Consider the following 18,988-nt stretch of genomic DNA (forward strand, 5'->3'; position numbering starts at 1 on the left):
CATCTCTTACAATATAAAATATCTCCCGCAAGCCTGCAAATCACCCCCCCCCCCCCCCCCCCCCCCCCCCCCCCCCCAACCAGAATTACACCAGCTGTACTTGGACAAAAGCTTCACTGCCTTGGGGACCTGAGAGAGAGGGAGACAGAAAGAAATAGGCATCTTTGCATCTGCTCATTTCCTTTCTTTGTGTGGTTGTGGCAACATCCTCCCTTGGAGGTTGCTATGGCAGCTTCTCAGGTAGCAGCTGCTGGGATGACCCCCCCCCCCCCCCCCCCCCCCCCCCCCCCCCCCCCCCCCCCCCCCCCCCCCCCCCCATGTTCTCAGACCTGCCTCATTCCATTTCCTCCCCCCCCCCCCCCCCCCCCCCCCCCCACCCCCCACCCCCCCCCACACCCACAAATAAAGAGAAGAAGGAGGATATGCTGGGATCCTGTAGAGCCTGCTAATGGATTTCCCTGGATTGCTGCTGATGCCAGCAACCAGGGGGTGGTGACATCTTTCCCCGTGGAGTGTGTTGTGTGAAGCTCTGTGGAAGAGCGTTTAGGAGCCTGAGGTTTGGGGTTTGCACCATGTCAGGGATGGAACCAGAGAATCTGCATGGACTGCCCGTGAGTACAGTATGTCAGTGACTCAAATGAGAAAAGGGGAACATGTTGATTCTTGGTCAGTTTAGGGTGCGAGTGCAAGTTTAATTGTATGCCAGAGCAAGGGGTTTAAGGTGTGTGTGTGTGAAGCATCCAGAGGAGTCACATGGGGAACTGTCTGATCTGTGCAGAGTGGGATGATATGCGGAGGGAGGATTTATGCAGCAACATGGAGAATGGGTGTAGATAATTGAGAAGCCAGGAGGTGAAGCACAGTAGCAATGAGAGGTGAACACAGGAGATATTAGGACCCTGCAGAAAAGCATACAGGGGATGAAGCATGTCAACAAGCACTGTGTTATCCATAGAAATAGCTACAAAAGAAATTCAGATGAAAGAGCCTTGGGATAAGGTTGCTAGATGGCATAGTTTGCCAAAAGAAAGTTGTTGTTAATTTAATTCAACACACTTCACTCATCAGTCCCCTTCTCTATCTCATACATCTCTTTCTACAAGCTGCCCATCTCCACACTGATCTCAAACAATCAACAAGAAGGTTAAACACCTTTACTACATTTGCTCCTATACATGTTCATTAATTTGTATGGTTAATGGGGGCTTGCTTCACGTTTCATAAATTACATTGTACATAGTCATGGCCTGTCCTAGGGTGTGTGGAAGGGACTGTGGTGTTAAATAGGCTTTTCATAAAATTTGGGAAACTTACAAGTGACCTGTTTTAGTGATTGTCTTAAAACAGGGATTAAAGTTTTGCACAGAAATTGCAGAATTGAAATGTGCATTGATGTACTTTGATGATGGTCAGAGCTGAGGGTACATGGTTACAGGCTGTGGTCAGGACAAAGACATCTGGGCTGTGGGTCATGGAAGAAAATTGTTTTTAGCTCATTTGAAGCAACTTTTTAAAGAAAGGGTGCTCACAAGTGGAGTGTGGATACAGTGCAGAATGACTCCCTTTTCATTTCCTTTCTATGATATGTAGAAGTGCATTGCTCAGTCTAGCAGTCTCAAATTATAATAAATATTAAAATGTATTCATGCTGAAAATTGTTACATCTTGATACCAATCCAGGCACTACGTATTATTTTCTCAAGTCTCCACAGCCCCGGCTTGGTGTCTCCCAAACTCTCTTCCCTTAGGCCAGCCTTACTTCTCCTCCTAACACCTTGCAAGTCCTCCTCCATGCCCCAGACCACAGTACTGTTTCTTTCTTTTCCTCCATTCAGAACACACGTTGCCCTGAACTCCCTCCACCACAGCACAGCCTGGCTCACAACATGTACCCCACCATGTCTCCAATCCACATTGTGCACCTTACTATCCTACCCATTCATATCTAGAATGCGGATACAGATTGGTGAATTAGGTATGTATGTACAGGCCCCAAAGACAGAATCATTGTTTTCCAAGCATGTGAGTGAGGTAGATAGGTAAGTAGTGCCTGTTATTTTTTTTATAGGCACCAGAATATACTGGAAAGTGCTGGCCTGAGTCGTACATCTTTGCAGGCAAAACTGATCCTCCACATGATTTAATCTGGGCTCCTTCTGCTTACACAGATCCCCAGTTAATCCCCAGCATTTACTTCAGACAGCTAATGCTTTCTTGGGTTTATACAGTGCAAGGCCCTGAGCCTTGTTGCAAGCCTGGTTTTGGACATTTTCTTCATCTGAGATTTTTCCTTTTTGCTTTCAGATTATTAACAACTACCTGGACAGACCTCACGCAAGGGCTATGGATGGAGCATCCCCAAGTGTAATGCATTTCAGGGACAGCAAGAGGAAAGTAGACTATGTTTTGGCCTATCACTACCGAAAACGCACCTCTCACCATCATCCATCTGGTGGCTCTCTGGGTGGCTTGCACAGACCTGTCAATTTGGCTGTTGTTTCTAATGGGGAGACAGGAAAAAGCCATGGTGAAGAGCAGCCACAGCAAAATCATGACCAGAATATGCCCCAGCAGCAGCCAGATCAGGCAGGTGTTCACGTGATTGAACTGAGCCCCCTGGATGCCCTGGAGGAGGAGAAACAAGAGCAGAGGGAGGAGTATGAGCGCAACCTCATGGAAGCTGGGCTGGAAATAGAGAAAGACATTGAGGTAAGAGGGCAAGGAGCATTCCCCCAGTGTAGCACTGGGCTTCTCACTGGCAAGATGTTGCCTGAATTCAGTACAGAAAGTAAATATGGAGAGGCTCCTAATGTGGCGGGGGTGAAAGCACTGGTGAACACCCTGGGGCAACCTGGACTCTTCTTTCTGGCTTTCCTTCACAAAACTCTCTTGCCCAGACCAGAGTACACAGTTGTGGTTTGAGGTTTCAAATCTGAAGGAACTAGAACAGATTGTTCATGTTCCACTACAAGCACTGGATCTGGCATGAAGCAAAGGTCATCTCGTGCTTCAAATGCAGCTTAGAGGCACTGTTGTCCTTACACTGTGAAGGCATGACCCAAAGCCTGCAGAAATCCCTTCTTTCATTGCTTTCAACTGGTGTGACTATGCTGAAGTTATCACTGACCTGCACTGGTGCTAAGTGAGAGGAGATACGGGGCCTGCACTGTATTCATTAGGAATAAAAAAGCATATGGTACTACTACCCCCATCTCTTCTTTTCCCAACATTTCTTGTGCACTGGCCATATTTTAAAAATATACGTTGTGTCTACCTCTAGCCTAGTCCTAAAGATAACAAATTGCTATTGTTACCAGCTAATGAGTTTCTCCCTGAAATCTGCGCTTTAACACTGACAATACCTAGTTTATAGTCTGCTGGCAGGCCTTTGGGGGGAAGCGGGGGGGTGGGGGGGAGGTCAAGTATGTGCATATTCAGAAATTTGTTTGAAATATGAAATTAACTTTTAATATTTTTTCTAAACATTTCATTGCTTGGATCTGATTTACTTACTTAATGTTTATATTTAAAATGTTAAAAGATGAAAAAACTGATACTGAAAATTTAAGCCACTCATCATATTTGCCATTTCCTTTAATAAGATAATTCAATTTTGTTTTCTTTTACTAGAAAAAATATTTGGTGTCTAAATATTCTTTTTCTTTGCAGTGAATTGTTAATTGTTTTTTCCTCAATTGAATATGAGATCATATCACTTTTAATTTATTTTAATATAATTTTAAAACATATCTTTGTGCTTAAGTTTTACATCGAATATACAGAGTTGTTAAAATGTCTTTGAGTGTTGAAAGTATATATGGACAAGTTGTGCCTGTGTTTGTCCTGAAACAGAAATATCCTGGGATTGGCATGTATGCACATCACCTTTCTAATCAGGGTTTAGTGAGTGGCTGAGTGTGCTGCTGCTTTTCTGTCATTGATTCAAGGATGCAGTCCTGGGATAACTGTCCAAATGAAATGTATAATGTCCCAGAATAAACGGTTAGTACTTCTTATCCTGTGAACTTTTTTAGGATTTATCCTGGGACAATGGACATGGGTGTCTGAACAATTGTACTTTGTCCTGGAATAAAATGGCTTATCCTGGGAAAATGCAATGTCTGTATGTAACCCTATAGTCACTATACATCTATATTACAGGCATCTCACAATCTTTAATGTATCTATGCTCACAACATACCTGTTATCAACCCCAGTTTGCAGATTGAGAACTGAAGCTAAGGTTATGCCTACATTGCAGATTCAGTGTCCTCAAACATGCTCTCCCTTCTAGCTTTTTTGGAAGCCAGAGATATTCATATTTGCTACAATAAAGTCTGTAGAGGCTTCTCATTTTGGGTGCTTCTAAGCTATGGGTACCTGGCTCTAGAAACCAGAGGCCTTGTTTTTGTAAGTATTTAAATCCTGTGGTTCTTATTTATTTCAGTGCAACTGCTTAGTATTTCTGAAAAGTGAGCCCCAAATACCAACCACCTCTGGAAATATGGGCTTAAATGACTTGGTGGGTTTCACATATCAAGTCAATGGCAGGGCTGAAAAGCAATTCAAGGTCTTCTGACACCTCTTGTGGTTTCCTTGTATACTGTGTTGCTTTGCTTGGCTGCAGTTATTTTGGCTGAAGGAACACACTTGTTTGGTACAAAAGTGAATTGGGCAGTGAACTGAAGAAGTTGAAGTTCAGATCCAGATTGGTTTTGTGCTGAGTTTTAGGTTGAGGTTTGATAGTAACTGAAACTTCATTAGCTGTATTTCTGTGATCGCATAACAATAAAAATCAGAAACTCTGTGAGATCAGCTCTTTTTTTATAAAGCTTCCTTCAGATTAACCTGTACAGGACTAGAAATACAAGTAGAAGATTTGTTTTTTTCATATTATCACCCACTTGAAAATCAGTTGTGAATGTGTCTCTAGTAATATACAGCATGTTGTTTTGAATAAAATAATTTATGGAGAAATTTGTTTGTTGGGAGTGTTGCTGATAATTTTTCATCAAGGTTTTGTTAATGGTGTAGGAGGGGGAGGGAAACAACCCTTTTTAATGGAATAAAAGATTTTTGAGGAAAATATATTCAATGATGAATTTTGAATGGCAGGAGGGCAGGGTGGCACCTTAGAGACTAACTTGTTCAGAGAAGCATAGGCCTTATTTCTGTTTTTGAAGATTGATGAGAATGGTTTCTATTTCTTTCTAAAACTTGAATATCTCAGGGGAATGCTTTCATTTTTTTCTCTCATTTTTCTAGCAGATAGGGGAGTCAGGGGGGTTGGAAATAGCAGGTTGAGGTGAGAATGGTATAGATAAGAAGATGTCAAGTGGCACCAAAGCAAAGAGCACTGTGTGCGCATTTCACTTCCCTACTAGTTGAGGGGTTCATGCAGGCTCTGTGCTTTTTCTCTCCTCCCCCGGCTGAGAAGAATCTGGGGGGAATATAATATTCTTTTTTTTTTTCAGCCCACAGGTTTGTTTTTTTTCCTTTTCACAAGGTCCTTCAAAACTGTGTAGAGGCTTCCATGTTGTTATCTTTTTGTGGCATTTCATAAGGAGAGGTTCTCTCCATTGATATAGCAAAGAGCTGACCATAAGCATCATGTCAAACAGAAGAATGAGTCTGACTTGAGAATGTCTTTCTCAGCCTTATGCAGAAATGTGCAGGATGCCATAAAAGCTTGAAAATCCAAAGAAGGGCATACTAATCCACAAGTTCTGCCCCGTGAAGTCGTCTCTCTCCTGGTATATTTTAGTGGTTTGTCGTGCTGACAGTTGGATTGATTGGTTGTTTTTTTCCTTCTCCTCCTTTTGCCTGATTGACAGGATCCTTCACTTGTAGCATTATTAATATGTGGATTTCTCTGTTTATACCCCTTTGTTGATTTGTATTTCACTAGGAGTAAGGCTGATCTTCCTGTATTTCACTATAAGTAAGGCAGCTTAATCTTGATCTCTGTTAACACTGTTGGTAAAAACTCTAAGGTTCATTCAGCTACGTGAGCCTATCATGGTGTTTTTTATATCTAACTAGCTGGCCCACAGGAGACTAGATTTTATACAGTCATTTTTTTGTGGCCTGCCTACCCTGCTTCTAACCTTGCTAGAGAGTGCTTCAGTTAACGTACGCTCTGCCTCATTGCTACTATTCTTTTAAGAGCTAGGATATAAAATATTTTCCACTTAATTTTTTTCTTCCTTTGTTTAAACTTGTCATGTTAATATTCTGTTTGTATTTGCCTGTTGAAAACTGAATAACTTGATAAAGGAGATGCCTTATTTGAATTACCAGATTGAATGATCAATTCAATGCTAGTTTTGAGTCACTAAACAGAATGAGAATTCAGACTGTTTTTAATTTAAAAATAAAAAGATCAGGGTACAGGAGCAACTACACTGGACCCTATCCTATCTCTATCTCTACCACTTCTCACCTGTAAATTAAAACATTTCCACCACTTCCCAACTTGCTTATACTTCTCCATCATTAACTGATTGCCTTGCTCTGCCCAAAATTAATATTCCTTGCTTGTTTTGTTCTCTCATTGAAAGATTCTGGTAGATACATGCTGTTTAATAAATGTAAAGCAAGGATTTCAAGAGAGAGGCCCAGCATACGTTATCATATTCTGTTGTCTCATAGCACAATGTGGTGGAGTACTAGAACATGTCTCTGAATCTGACCTGTTTGACATTATGAAGGGAGATAATTATACAGTGATGTAGGCTCATGTATTTGGTTATAGATCTAACAAGCTTGCATTTTCTTCTGTTAAGAATAGGCACCAATGAGGTTAACAATGCCTTGATTTATGGCTCAGGGTGTTGTTGGCTTAGAAGAATTCCCTCCTATATCCCCAGAAAGTACTAATCCCCATTTGCCCTTTTCTGTTGGCTCAGTCAGTATCTGAAGCTGCTTGAGATGCTCCATCAACACACACTTTCACCTATCACAGAACATCAGTATTTAACTTAAATTTGAATTGCATTGCTACTTTAATGACAATTCTGTACAGTGTGCTGTATTCACCCCAGGATTATGTATATTGCTAAAACCTAATAGGAAGAGAATGGTAAGACATTTGAGAGGCATCATGGCACTCTGACACAATGGATCACTTTACCACTTGTTATAAATGAAATGCATATTGCTAAATAACACTTCAGGGATGAAAATACTTCTTAAAATGCTTTTCTTAGATAATTTTTAAAAATCTATTTATTAATTAATCCAACCCATGGAATAACAGATTTAGGATTCCTAAACATATCCAATGCCCCAAAATATACACAGACAGATATTGCTTGAAACTCTTTCTTTCTTGGTTTCACAGCTGTTTTCTGCACAGCTTTGTTTATCAGTAGCATCTTCTCCACCTAAGCTGGCTCTCTGCCTTGCTTCCAGCTGCTAAATCATATTTAAAATACTATGCATATATAGGGTGAACATACATCTCAGTTTGGCCGGGACAGTTCTGGATTTCAGAGGCCGATCCCGACTTTCTGTAAAAATTAAAATGAGTGTTCTGGGTGTCCACGGTCCTGGACCATGCCTTGACCTGTTTTTTTCCCCTGGAGTATTTTTTGACCCCTGGATATCCAAGGGTCTCATTTTGCCCCCACGATGCAAATTTGCAGAGCGGGGGAACGGTTTTTTTTTTTGTTCCCACATGTGCCTCATGTAGTCTCTCAAAGGGGTTTGACACGCTACAAGAGGCATGTGTGTGCTCGTTTGGATGTGCCCTTGGAGGTCAAGCAAGGTCCCAAGACTGAGAAAGGACAAATATAGTGCCCATCTTTAAACAACGGAAAAGGAGGACATGAGGCAACCAGAGGCTTGGTTCTTCACAGAGACACTTTGGTAGCCTGCCAAAGCATCTCTGTGGTTGGCCCTTTTCTCTGGTGCCGAAGCATGCTTCCTGCCTATGTGGGCCAGGCAGCGGTGCAAGCTGCAGGGACCTGGACTGGCTTGTGCCAAGTAAATAGGAAGTTGAGGGGCTGGAGGAGGGGCCAGGGGACCTTGTGGGGGGGCCTGCCTGGCCCCAACTCCCAGTTCCTTTCCCTAACTCCCCATTTGTTCCCCCCATGCACCACTCGTTCCCCTGGCTTCCCGTTCATTCCCCCCATCCCCTGTTGGTTCCCTCAGCTCCCTGCTCACTTTCCCAGCCCCTGCCACACTCACCAGCAGTAGCAGAGAAGCTCCCCACTAACTCCCCCCTCCCCCAGTCTCCAGCCCCCTGCTCATTCCTTTGCTCTTCTCCAGGCTCTGGAGGCTGAAGATGAGCAGGAGAACAAGCAGGAGGCTGGAGAGAATAGCAGAACAGGCAGGAGGCTCATTCCTCCTGTCCCCTGCCCCCCCGTTCATTCCCCCCACCCCTCCTTCATTCCCCCTGCCCCCCTGTTCATTCCTCCCATCTCCCATTCATTTCTCCCACCCCCCATTCAGTCCCCCAGCTCCCCACTTGCTCTCCCAGTCCCCCACACTCACCAGCAGTAGCAGAAAAGGAGCAGGAGGCTAGAGACAGCAAAGGAAGTCTCCAGTTCATTTCCAGGGGCTTGTCTCCAGCCTTCTGCTCATCTCCATCCCTCTGCTCATTCTCCTGCTTGTCTGATGCTGCCGGTGGTGTCTGTGGTGGGTTGCCAACCCCTGGTTGGTGCTCACCACCCCCACCCCCCCTGCCGCTGACAGCGCCGGCAGCATCTGCGGGAACTCCCCGCTTACCGCCACCACCATGCTCCCACTGCCACCAATGCCAACATGCTCCCCCAGCCACCGAGGGCATGAGGTGTTCATGCATGGGGCGCAACCCTCCTAAGCAGCCCCCACACCCACAGCCCCACCGCACCTACCAACACACTGACTCACATCCCCACGCCTGCCTTCCCACCCCCTCCTGCAAACCCCACGTCCCCCCCATCACCCACCCACCATGTGATAAGGAAACTAAAAGCAAACATTAAAACATATAGATATTTAGGATTTATTTTATTATGATGCTAGAGACGCTGGTAGGCTTCCAAATTTCTTTAACACTGTAAATATAGCAATAAAACATTGCCCATCTGATCAATCCTTTTCTCTCTCTCTTTTGTTCTAAATGTGGAAGAATGTGGATTTTGGGGTATTTTAAAAAGTGAATTTGGTATGTTGCTTCAGCAGTCTAGCTGACACAAAGGGCTAGTGTCCCCAGATATCAAGTGGCTGGGCCTCAGAAGATCCTGAGGGCAAGTACCCCTGAGCTGCTGGCCAGGGCAGGTTTTTATAATGCTGAGGCCAGCACCTGTGCTGGCCCCAGGCTCTAGCTCCTCCTGGCTGCAGATCCGGGAGGAGCCAGGCAGGGTTATTTTGCCCCAAGTGGCACAATTTGCTCCACAACAAAGAGCCTCAGTTCAAATTTGCACCGCTTCTCTTTGAGCTGCTGTAAGCGCACGAGCTTGCATGTGTGGATGCACCCCATGCGTTCCCAAAGAGTGCAGACAGAAGTGACAATTTTCACCCAATCTGACCACACAGAAAGCAGTCTATAGCCATGACCAAACACAAGTGCACAGCTGCCACCTCTTGAAAAATGGCTGATTGGGCGAAAATCTGCATGAGGGTTCAGATGAAGATGTTTCAAAACATAGTATTTTCTGTAACTTGTCTGCCTGCCTACCAGCCTCTGAACTGTTTTCAGAATGGGAGCGGGGAAGGGAGTGCAGAGAGTTTAGTCTGGGGTTTTTTCACCTGCTCATTGGAGGGTGGGGCAGGTGTATTGGAGCTTCCCTGAGGTGGGGGGTGGGCTCCAATTTACGCACCCCCACCTCCAGTGCTGGCTGAGGAACCCCTAGACCGAGCTCTCTCTACTCTCGTTCCCTACTCCCATTCTGAAAACAGGGTGGCCTGGGAGGGAGGAGTGGCCCTTGCTAGGGAAAACCAGCAAAGTATTGTCAGTTACAGCCAGGAGCTGCACTTCTGTCTGAGCCCAAATATAACAACCAAAACCTCTGCAATTCATTCAGCCAGTCCCTTGCGAACTCTAGGATGAATCTTATCAGGTCCTGCTGACTTGATAGTATTTAACTTATCCAGGTACTGGTGGTAATTGTCATGGTGTTTTTCCCCTTACTCTAGGCTGAATTTCTGCCACTCTTCTCCCCTCACTCCGTGTCCTTGATACTCATTGCAGTAGTCAGCTGACAGTTGATCTTTTTTGTGAAGATGAAATAATGAAAAAATAAAATAAAAGTAAATATTTCAGCCTTCTTTGCATTGTACCACATTAGCTTCTTCTCCAAATTCAGGGACCTATGCTTTACTTGTTTTTATTCCCCTTCCTTCTGACATTTATAGAGTACTGTTTTTGTTACCTTTTATGTCCCTTGCAAGCTGTATCACAATCTGCGTCTTAGCTTTTCTGATTTTGCCCTTACATGCTCATGCTATACTCATTCTTAGTAATATAGACAAGTTTTCAGTTTCTATAAGATTCCTTTTTAAATGTCCAGTTGTTGAAGTGCTTGTGGTTTAGCCAAGAAGGCTTCTACCTATACTTCCTGTCCTTCTTTCATATCAAGATAGTGTGCTCTTAACACTGCTCTTTAGAGAGCTAACTTCCCTGTACTCTTCTTTCCCTCAGACTTGCCTCCCATGTGATTCTGCCTGTCAGTTCTCTGAGTTTGTCATAATCTGCTTTTCTGAAGTTAAGTCTTTAGCCTGCTGCTCTCCTCTCTTCCTTTCCATAGGATCAGAACCATCTACCATTTTCAAGATCACTGTCATCCAAATTGAACTTCCACCTTCATATCCTCAACTAGTTCCTCCCTAGCACTAAGAAGCAATTGAGAAGAGCCCCCCCATTAGTTGGTTTCTCTGCCATCTGTATATTTAAAAAAATGTCCTCCATATAATCTAAGAACTTTCTAGATCGTCTGCGCTCTGCTGTGTTACCTTGCTAGCCGTTATCTGAGCAATTCAATCACCCATACCCACCAGATTTGTGATTTGGACACTTCAGTTTGTTTAAAATAGCTTTCTCCCCATTTGGTGGTGTAAAGTAGATGTCAACCATAATATTTCTGTTTTTCCCCTTTTATCTTAGAGACTTTCAGTATAACTATCTCCCTCTTTGTTTTGAACTTCAGAAGAAGTATATATGTCATTCCTATGAAACACAACAACTCCTCCCTTTTTTCTTGGCTGGCCTTCCTGAACATGCTATACCCATCCATGCCAATTTTCCAGATGTGAACTATTCCCTCAAGTCCCATTATCCCAATTATATAAACATTTTGGCTGTGGTACTACATGTTGGACTGCCAACTCTTCCTGCTTATTCCCTATCCTTCTTGCATTAGGCATCTAGGATGGCTAGCAGCTTGCCCCACTACTTTTTGTCCTACTAAGATTTCCCATATTTCTTCACATTTCCTGGCCTTTATCTAGGTCATCCCCCTGCCCCCCCCACCTTTTTTTTAACCCTACCTGTAAGCTTTTGTCACTAGATCCTGTAAAATATAGCTTAAGGTCTTCCTTGTCAAACCTACTTTAAGCAGAAACAAGCTTTGGTTTTGTATGCATAAGACAAAGCTCCATTAAAATTAAACTTCTTCAGGGAAGAAAAGTTTTCTCAAAGGAGTAGGAAGAGGTGGGAAATTATAAGTAGGATAGGTAACTATTTAAGGGAGAAATTCCATTTCCACTGTAAAGAGGGGTTCTGGGATGAGCCCCAAACATACCTTTATTCTTCTGAAACTTGGTATTGAAATAAGTACTAGTACCTAAAAATAGCTTACAAGCATCTGGATGTCACTAATACTAAGAGGGAAATCCTAGCCCTATTGCAAGTCAGTGGATTTTTTGGCACTAATTTCCATGGGGCTAAGTTTTCATACAGGAAAGTTAGCTTTCATTGTAGCTCAGCCAATAGTAAATGAATGAAACCTGTAATGATGCACAAAGGTGATTGTTATTACTATTTTTGTTATATTAGTATCCAGAATGTACTAGTTGCTATAGAGACACAGGAAGGCATAGGCTACGTACACACATTCAAATAATCTGGGACAATTCTCCCAGGTTTGTTTTCCTGGTAGAAAAAAATCACTCAGAACCATGTGTATAAACATTTGGGGCACCTACACACATGCAACGAAGCTGCTCCAACTTGCTGTAATTACAGCATGTCAGAGCAGACACAATTAATCGAGTCTGCTGGAGCATGGCAATTACAATGCTCCACTCCAGAAGACTCCAGTGTCATATGTATCAGCATCCCCACACTGAAAAATAGTGGCAGGGGCACTGCCTCATACTCCAGGTCCTCTAGGATTGGTCAACAGTTCTTAGAAAGGCCTGTGGAGCTTTGTAGGGGTAGGGCCCCACACAACTCCACTCTCAGCTACATGACCCTGACTACCTTTACGGATGTATTATTAGAAAGCCCAAGTTCTTGCCTCCAACAAATCATTCTGACTCTTAAAATGCCATGAACTAACAGAAATGGGGCTAAAGAACAGCCAAAGAAACAATAACATGCATGATCACCAAACACAAAATGAAAAAGAGCTGGGGCAAGAGAGGATGAACATGAAATACCATGAGCTCAGGGCCTATCAACAATTATTTTTAAAAACATTTGCATATATAAATAGAAGCAAATTAGGAGATCTTATTATAGCCTAAGGCAAAGGGGTCTGAGACCAGATGTAGAGCACTAGCAATACCTTTGGGCTTTTCTGGGCAGCACATGAAAAGAGTGAAAAGAAATTCAATAAAACGTTAAATGACCTTGGATGTTATAACTGGGGACAGTCTATTAATTAGATCAAAAGGGACAGGAGTGAGCCAGGGAATGTAAAACTCCATGGAGTATATTCTTTCTCTGTCTCATTTGGAAAAAGGTACATTAAGTATTCAAGAAAAGTGAATGGATGTAGAACCTGGATAGATCCCTTGGTTCTTTTTCATCATGAAATATTACATGCCATGTGCATCAAAAGAAAAATGTTTTTTTTTTAACATGAAGATAGAAAATCATATTTCACTCAGAATTCAAATAACGTGAAGACTATCCGGGTAGAATTGGGAATAGAACCTAATTTTATTAAATGGCATACTATCTCCTCTAATCTCTGAGTGCATCTACACCTGAGCTTAACTGCACAGTAGACTAATTTGCTGTGGTATAAAGCATCACAGTCTATACATGTAATGCTATTAGACTGCAGCAAATTAATTTTCACTGCCATAAGATAGTACTGTTTGGGACAGTATGATTTTATGGTGGCAAAAATAGCTGCACCTAAACACATATGTAAATGCTGACCTGGGCATAAATTGCACCCAGTCTGCCTAGGTAGCAGGAGACCAGACCCCTGCCTGCCAGCTAGCCACACCGCTCTGCTCTTTGGGCACTCTTATGCACCAGCCAGCCCCTCCAACACCACAACCCAGAGCCTGGGGCTGACTCCCCAAGCCTGCTGTCAGCTAGGGACTGCTCTGCCTTGGCACAAACTGCTGTGGTCCTGGGTGCACGTGTAGACACTGTGCCCAGGAACTGTTAACTCCAGCACAAATTGTGCCAGAGTTTATTGCACCACAATAATTGAATGTGTAGATACACTCTCAGTATAAAAATGCAAACTTGATGTGCCTGTCTTGGCAACCGATAAAATGAGGTTACTTTCATATAGCAATTTTAAAAAGTGGGTCAGAAACCTACAGAAGTGACCCACACAGTAACTACAGCATCCCCTGTTGGAGTCTGGCAGAGAGAAAGCAAGCTTTTCACTTGTTTGTTTCACACTGGTAGGAAAGGGAAAACGTAACAAACACTCTCTCAGTTTGTTCATAAGTCAGTCCATGAAAACAGTTTTTAATTATCAATGGCTTTGTTTTCAGCAGAAATTAATCTGTAAATTAAATCCACTGAGACAATCGGAAGAGCAGTACTTGCAGCCTCTTAGGGCTATCTAACGACAGATGACACTGCAGTAACTAGAAAGCCTGGAGAAGGGATTTCAAGCTAAATAGCATTAAAGAATATTGCTCTAATCCCCAGACAAGTGTAGTGCAGCTAAGAAAGAAATCCACACATACAGAGACATGGAAAGGCACAATGAAGACACCCAAACTATGTTCTGTAATGGTTGAGCAACTGGCAAGAAATCCAACTACCAAGAAAAGAAACTTTCATAACATTTGCCAGAACATCTCAGGATGCCATTAGTGGAGGATGAGAGAGATCATAGTGTGGGGAAAATGGAAGAAAAAATTTGACCTGAATTGCAGTTTCCCCCTTTCATCCCCACACACTGATGCAAACAGCAAAACTTAGTTCTGGTTCTCTCCATTGTCTGCCACAATGATGGATCTCTATCCTCAAATGGAGACAGAAATAGAAATAGGAAGGACTTTGATAGCGACCTGAATTTGATCAAGTTGAGGTTTCCATCAGTGAAATAAAGAAAGAATATGCTCCCATCCTACTCAAGAAAGTCCATAGTGGTCATGAAAGAAAATAAGCGGTTTGGGATGTCACTGGAGAGGTCTCAGGTGGCTTGCTCACTGCTGTACCTGAGCACTCCTGGATCTTCAACAATGATGCAGTGGGAGTAGCATGCAAGTTTAAACACTGCACATTATGTGGAGGTGGTAATTAAACAGTGACTTAGGATAAGGGGAAATACTAGAAAACTGGATGCTTTCTTTGTAGCTCTTTCTATGGGAGACCCAAGGAGGCTTGGCTGAAATCTGTTTCGGGGTGGTGTGGAGATTTAGAACTGGGGGTTATGGCTTCGGACCTACTTGAACCATGGTTTCATGATTTTCATAGAAACCATGAAAAACAGCATAGGCTGCAACTGCCATAAAAATGGCATTGCCTGCAATTTCCCAGGAAATCAATGAAAAAAAAAACTTAACAAAAGTAGCATGCTGGCTCCCCAGTGGGAGCCAGTGGTCTTTGCTACCACTGTGGCCTGGCTTTGCTGCCCACCCAGGAGAAGAAGATGCTGCCTGGAGGGGTGGCACAAAGGGCAGATACCAAGATGGTGGCTGCCGCCTCTTGTCTTTTCTATTAATTAGCACCAAGGGGTGGGACAGCCAGCAGTTAAAATGGTAATGGCCCCCTCTTCCTTCCTCCCCCTGAGGCCTCTCCATCAATCAGCACTGAGGGGCGGAGCCTTTATCAGTCAGTGCTAAGGGGTGGGGCTCTGCAAAATGACTGCAAAATTGGCTCTTGGGCCAAAACCAAGCCATGAAAATTGCTTTCTCTCATTGAGAGTTAGGTCGGTCCCTGGTTATGGCTGATGGCCTATAATGAATTCTTAAGGGAAATCCAAATACAAAGCAAAATGCAATCCCTGCTTGAAAACCTTACAGTCTAAACAGACAAAAAAATACTGGGAGGAGAAACAGATACAGATGATGGGAGTGTCTTGACTGCACTGGTGATTAAGTATGCAATAGAATCTGTTCTCACACTTCCCTTATCTGGAGGCTGGGCTTTCTGGGATCTACTCCAAAGCAAAAAGTACAGTTGAGCAAAAATGTCTTCCCCCTGTAACATGAAAGTACAGTTGCAACTACAGCATTTAAAACAGTTCTTGAACAGATGCCTGCCTTCCTTCCTTGGTTCTTTACTTCCATGAATGCAAATGGCTATGGAAATATCTCAGATGTACAGGACTAGGGAGGAAATTATCAATCTATATTTCCCTCCTTTGCTTTGGCACCTCATTCTAGAAGTACAGTAAAATGCTATCCAACTTCAGTAACTTATACAGGACCATGATTGCCTAATCAGTGCCAGTGAGACAAAAATGTGTGGCTCAGGCCTTTTTTTTTTGTTTTTTTGGGGGCCTGATTGGTGGTTCTAAGGCTTTGAGGCTAGGTTCTGCAGACATTAAAGACAGTCAGAATGTTGCTGTTGTGCATAGGGAAATGGGATAAGACTCCTTCAGCAAAGAGGGCAAGCAAGCTTGCTTTTAGAGTAGGAGAAGCTTCTATCAGGAAGAAAGGGTTCCCTCCAAGAGGTGTACTAGAGTCTTCATGAGGCTTTAAATGGTGGATAAGATAAAAGGAAGGCTTTAAGGGTCCAAAATATGACCTGCATGTTAAGCACAAATGGTGGAAGCATCTTTTGAAGAAACCAAAAAAAAGTTTGTTACTCTAGCAGTAAAAGATGTGTGTGGGGTGGGGAAGAAGAATACTTATTTAACTGTGAGGAGTTTTTCTTTAGATCTTACTAGGTCATGTGTTGCATTCATCTAACTTGCTCTTCAGGAGCTGTTAATGAATGAGCCTTATTCCCCAAACGGTACTCATATTATTTAATGATACAGTTTACACAAACAACAATGTTTTGTTATATTAAGGTGCAGTATAAATTGAAGGGGTTGCTGTGTGAAAATGAAGGAGAATTAAGAACAAAAGAAAGAATCTTGCTTGGAGAATGCAATGTCCATGTCTTCAACTTGCACCAGTTCTTAAACTGCTTTACATAGTTAGGATCTTCAAAGACACTGAGCTTCTCCATTCCAGTGATAGTTAACCCGTAAGACCTTGAAGGATTGACTCTTAGTTCCAGGTACAGGTGGTGGTTATATATTCAGTTCCCATTGAAAGCCTATGAGAAACATGGGCAATAAACTGCTACATGTATCTGAAAATCTCCTTTAGTCTCTAGCACTGGGAAGCAAGAGAAAAAAACAAGAAAAATAGATATAGGGGGTGGAGGGGAAGCAGAGAGGGAAACAAAAAACTTTACTCTTGGGTGCATACTCCCTGCACTTGATCTGAGAAGGAGATGATGGTGCTTTTCAGCTGGTCTATTCTGGAGCTAGCTGGAGACTGATTTAGCTTCCAGCACAGGATAGGTCAGCCTTGGGATTGCTCTGATTTGTGTCCAGCAGCCTTTGTCCCAGAAAGTTGGGACTAGCTGGAGTGCAGCTTTTCTCAGCCATAATCCTGATGGAAAGATCCCTACCTTTTTTAGATAGAAAGAATGGGGCACTTGGGGCCTGCTCCTGAAAGTTCTAGGCTGAGTTCACTGGAAAAGCTTGTAGGATCCAGGCTGTCAATGGTGCAGAGACAAAGAGACAATGAATAGCTAGGAAAGGTTGCCAGTGTCCTGTTATAGTTACCTTTGGAGTTAGAAGGCATGATGGTACAGCTTGGTGGGGAACAGGTACTTAGGCTTCTAGATATGCAGACTAATTTCAAATGTGCTGTGTGTCCATATACTCTATTTATTGGAAGGTGCTGAACATTCAGCACAAAGGAATATCAGGATACTTATTTAGGTGTCTCAATAGGAACATAGACACTATTCACCAAAGCACCCCAGGAGAAAACCAGGAGCAATGGCTAGAAGAGTAAACTGCCAGAAGAAGGTTTCGCAGTGGATATAAGGAAAAACTTCTTCATAGATTGAGTGACCAGACTCTGGAATAGACTCCCTGTGGGGGTGGTGCAGGCACCTATTCTGGAAATCTTCAAAAGCAGAAACCCTCTTGGCTGAACAGGGAAATCCAGGAAAGTCTAGGGCCAAAAAAGAGGCATACAGGCTTTGGAAGTGGGGGTAGCTACCAAGGAGGAGTATACCTACTTGACTCACACTTGCAGGGAGTCAGTTAGAAAGGCCAAGGCTGCAATGGAGCTCAGATTGGCAATGAAATTAAAGACAACAAAAAGTCCTTCTACAGGTATAGAGGGAGCAAAAGAAGGTGCACGGTAACATAGGATGCCTACAGGGCAGATTAGGACAATTGGTGACAGATAGGAGGGACAAAGTTGAGCTCTTCGATGAGTATTTTTGCTTCCGTATTCCTGAACACAGATCAGGACAAATCTCCCAATTGGATTATAGATGAGCACAGGAGGGAAACCAGCCCACCAACTGTTAGTGCTGACTTAGTGAAGGGAAACTTGAAGAGGCTGGATGTGTTTGAGTCAGCAGGCCTGGATGATCTTCATTCAAGGGTGCTGAAGGAATTGGTCAATGTCACAGCAGAGCCACTGGCATGGCTGTTTGCGCACTTGTGGTGCTCAGGTCAGGTCCCAGAGGATTGGAAAAGGACCAGTGTGGTCCCTGTTTTCAAGAAGGGGAGGAAGGAGGATCTGGGTAACTACAGGCCAGTTAGGCTCACCTCTATCCTTGGGAAAAACTTTGAAAAATATATTAAGGATCACATTCGTGGGAGTCCAGCATGACAAACAATTCAGCACAGGTTCATAGCAGGTAGATCTTGCCTGACTAACCTTGTTTCTTTTTATGACCAGGTCACAAAATGCTTAGATGGAGGGGATGAGGTAGACGTCATCTACATGGATTTTAAGAAAGTCTTCGATATGGTATCTCATCCTATTCTCATAAATAAACTGAGCGGCTGTGACGTAGATGATTACACGGTCAGGTGGGTGGCAAGCAGGCTAATGGGACACACCTAGAGAGTGGTGGTGGATGCGTCAGTATCGACCTGGAAAGATGTGGGCAGTGGAGTTCCCCAAGGTTGGTCCTTGGACCAGTGCTGTTCAGTGTCTTCATCAGTGACTTGGATGAGGGCTTGGAGAGCACTCTGTCCAAATTCGCAGATGACACCAAATTATGGGGTAAAGTACACACACTAGTGGGCAGGGAACAATTCAGGCAGATCTGGACAGGATGGAGAAGTAGGAAAAACAGAATAGGATGCAGTTCAACAAGGACAAATGCAGTACTGCACCTAAGGAGAAGGAATCGCCAACACACTTACAAGTTGGGGGAGGACCCTCTCAGCAGTACTGTAGCAGAAATGGATCTCGGAGTCATAGTTTACTCCAAGATGAACATGAGTCATCAATATGATGACGTGATCAGTAAAGCTAACCATACTTTATCATGCTTTAGCAGGCATATCACAAACAGATCCAGGGAGGTGATACTTCCCATGTATGCAGTACTGGTGAGGCCACAGCTGGAGAACTGCATCCAGTTTTGGGTGCCGTACTTCAGGAG

General features: G+C 43.4%; 1 protein-coding gene across 1 annotated transcript in view; it reads left to right on the forward strand.

Annotated features, from left to right (window-relative positions):
* ANO2 (anoctamin 2) overlaps positions 1–18,988 on the forward strand; it is a 313,194-nt gene that overhangs the window by 16,838 nt on the left and 277,368 nt on the right. Inside the window, exon 6 of the mRNA XM_019482201.2 lies at positions 2,305–2,709. Coding sequence (XP_019337746.1) covers positions 2,305–2,709 — 405 coding nt within the window. The remainder of the gene's footprint in view (positions 1–2,304; positions 2,710–18,988) is intronic.

The sequence above is a fragment of the Alligator mississippiensis genome, chromosome 4 (assembly GCF_030867095.1).
Source record: "Alligator mississippiensis isolate rAllMis1 chromosome 4, rAllMis1, whole genome shotgun sequence".
NCBI classification, from domain to species: Eukaryota; Metazoa; Chordata; order Crocodylia; family Alligatoridae; genus Alligator; species Alligator mississippiensis.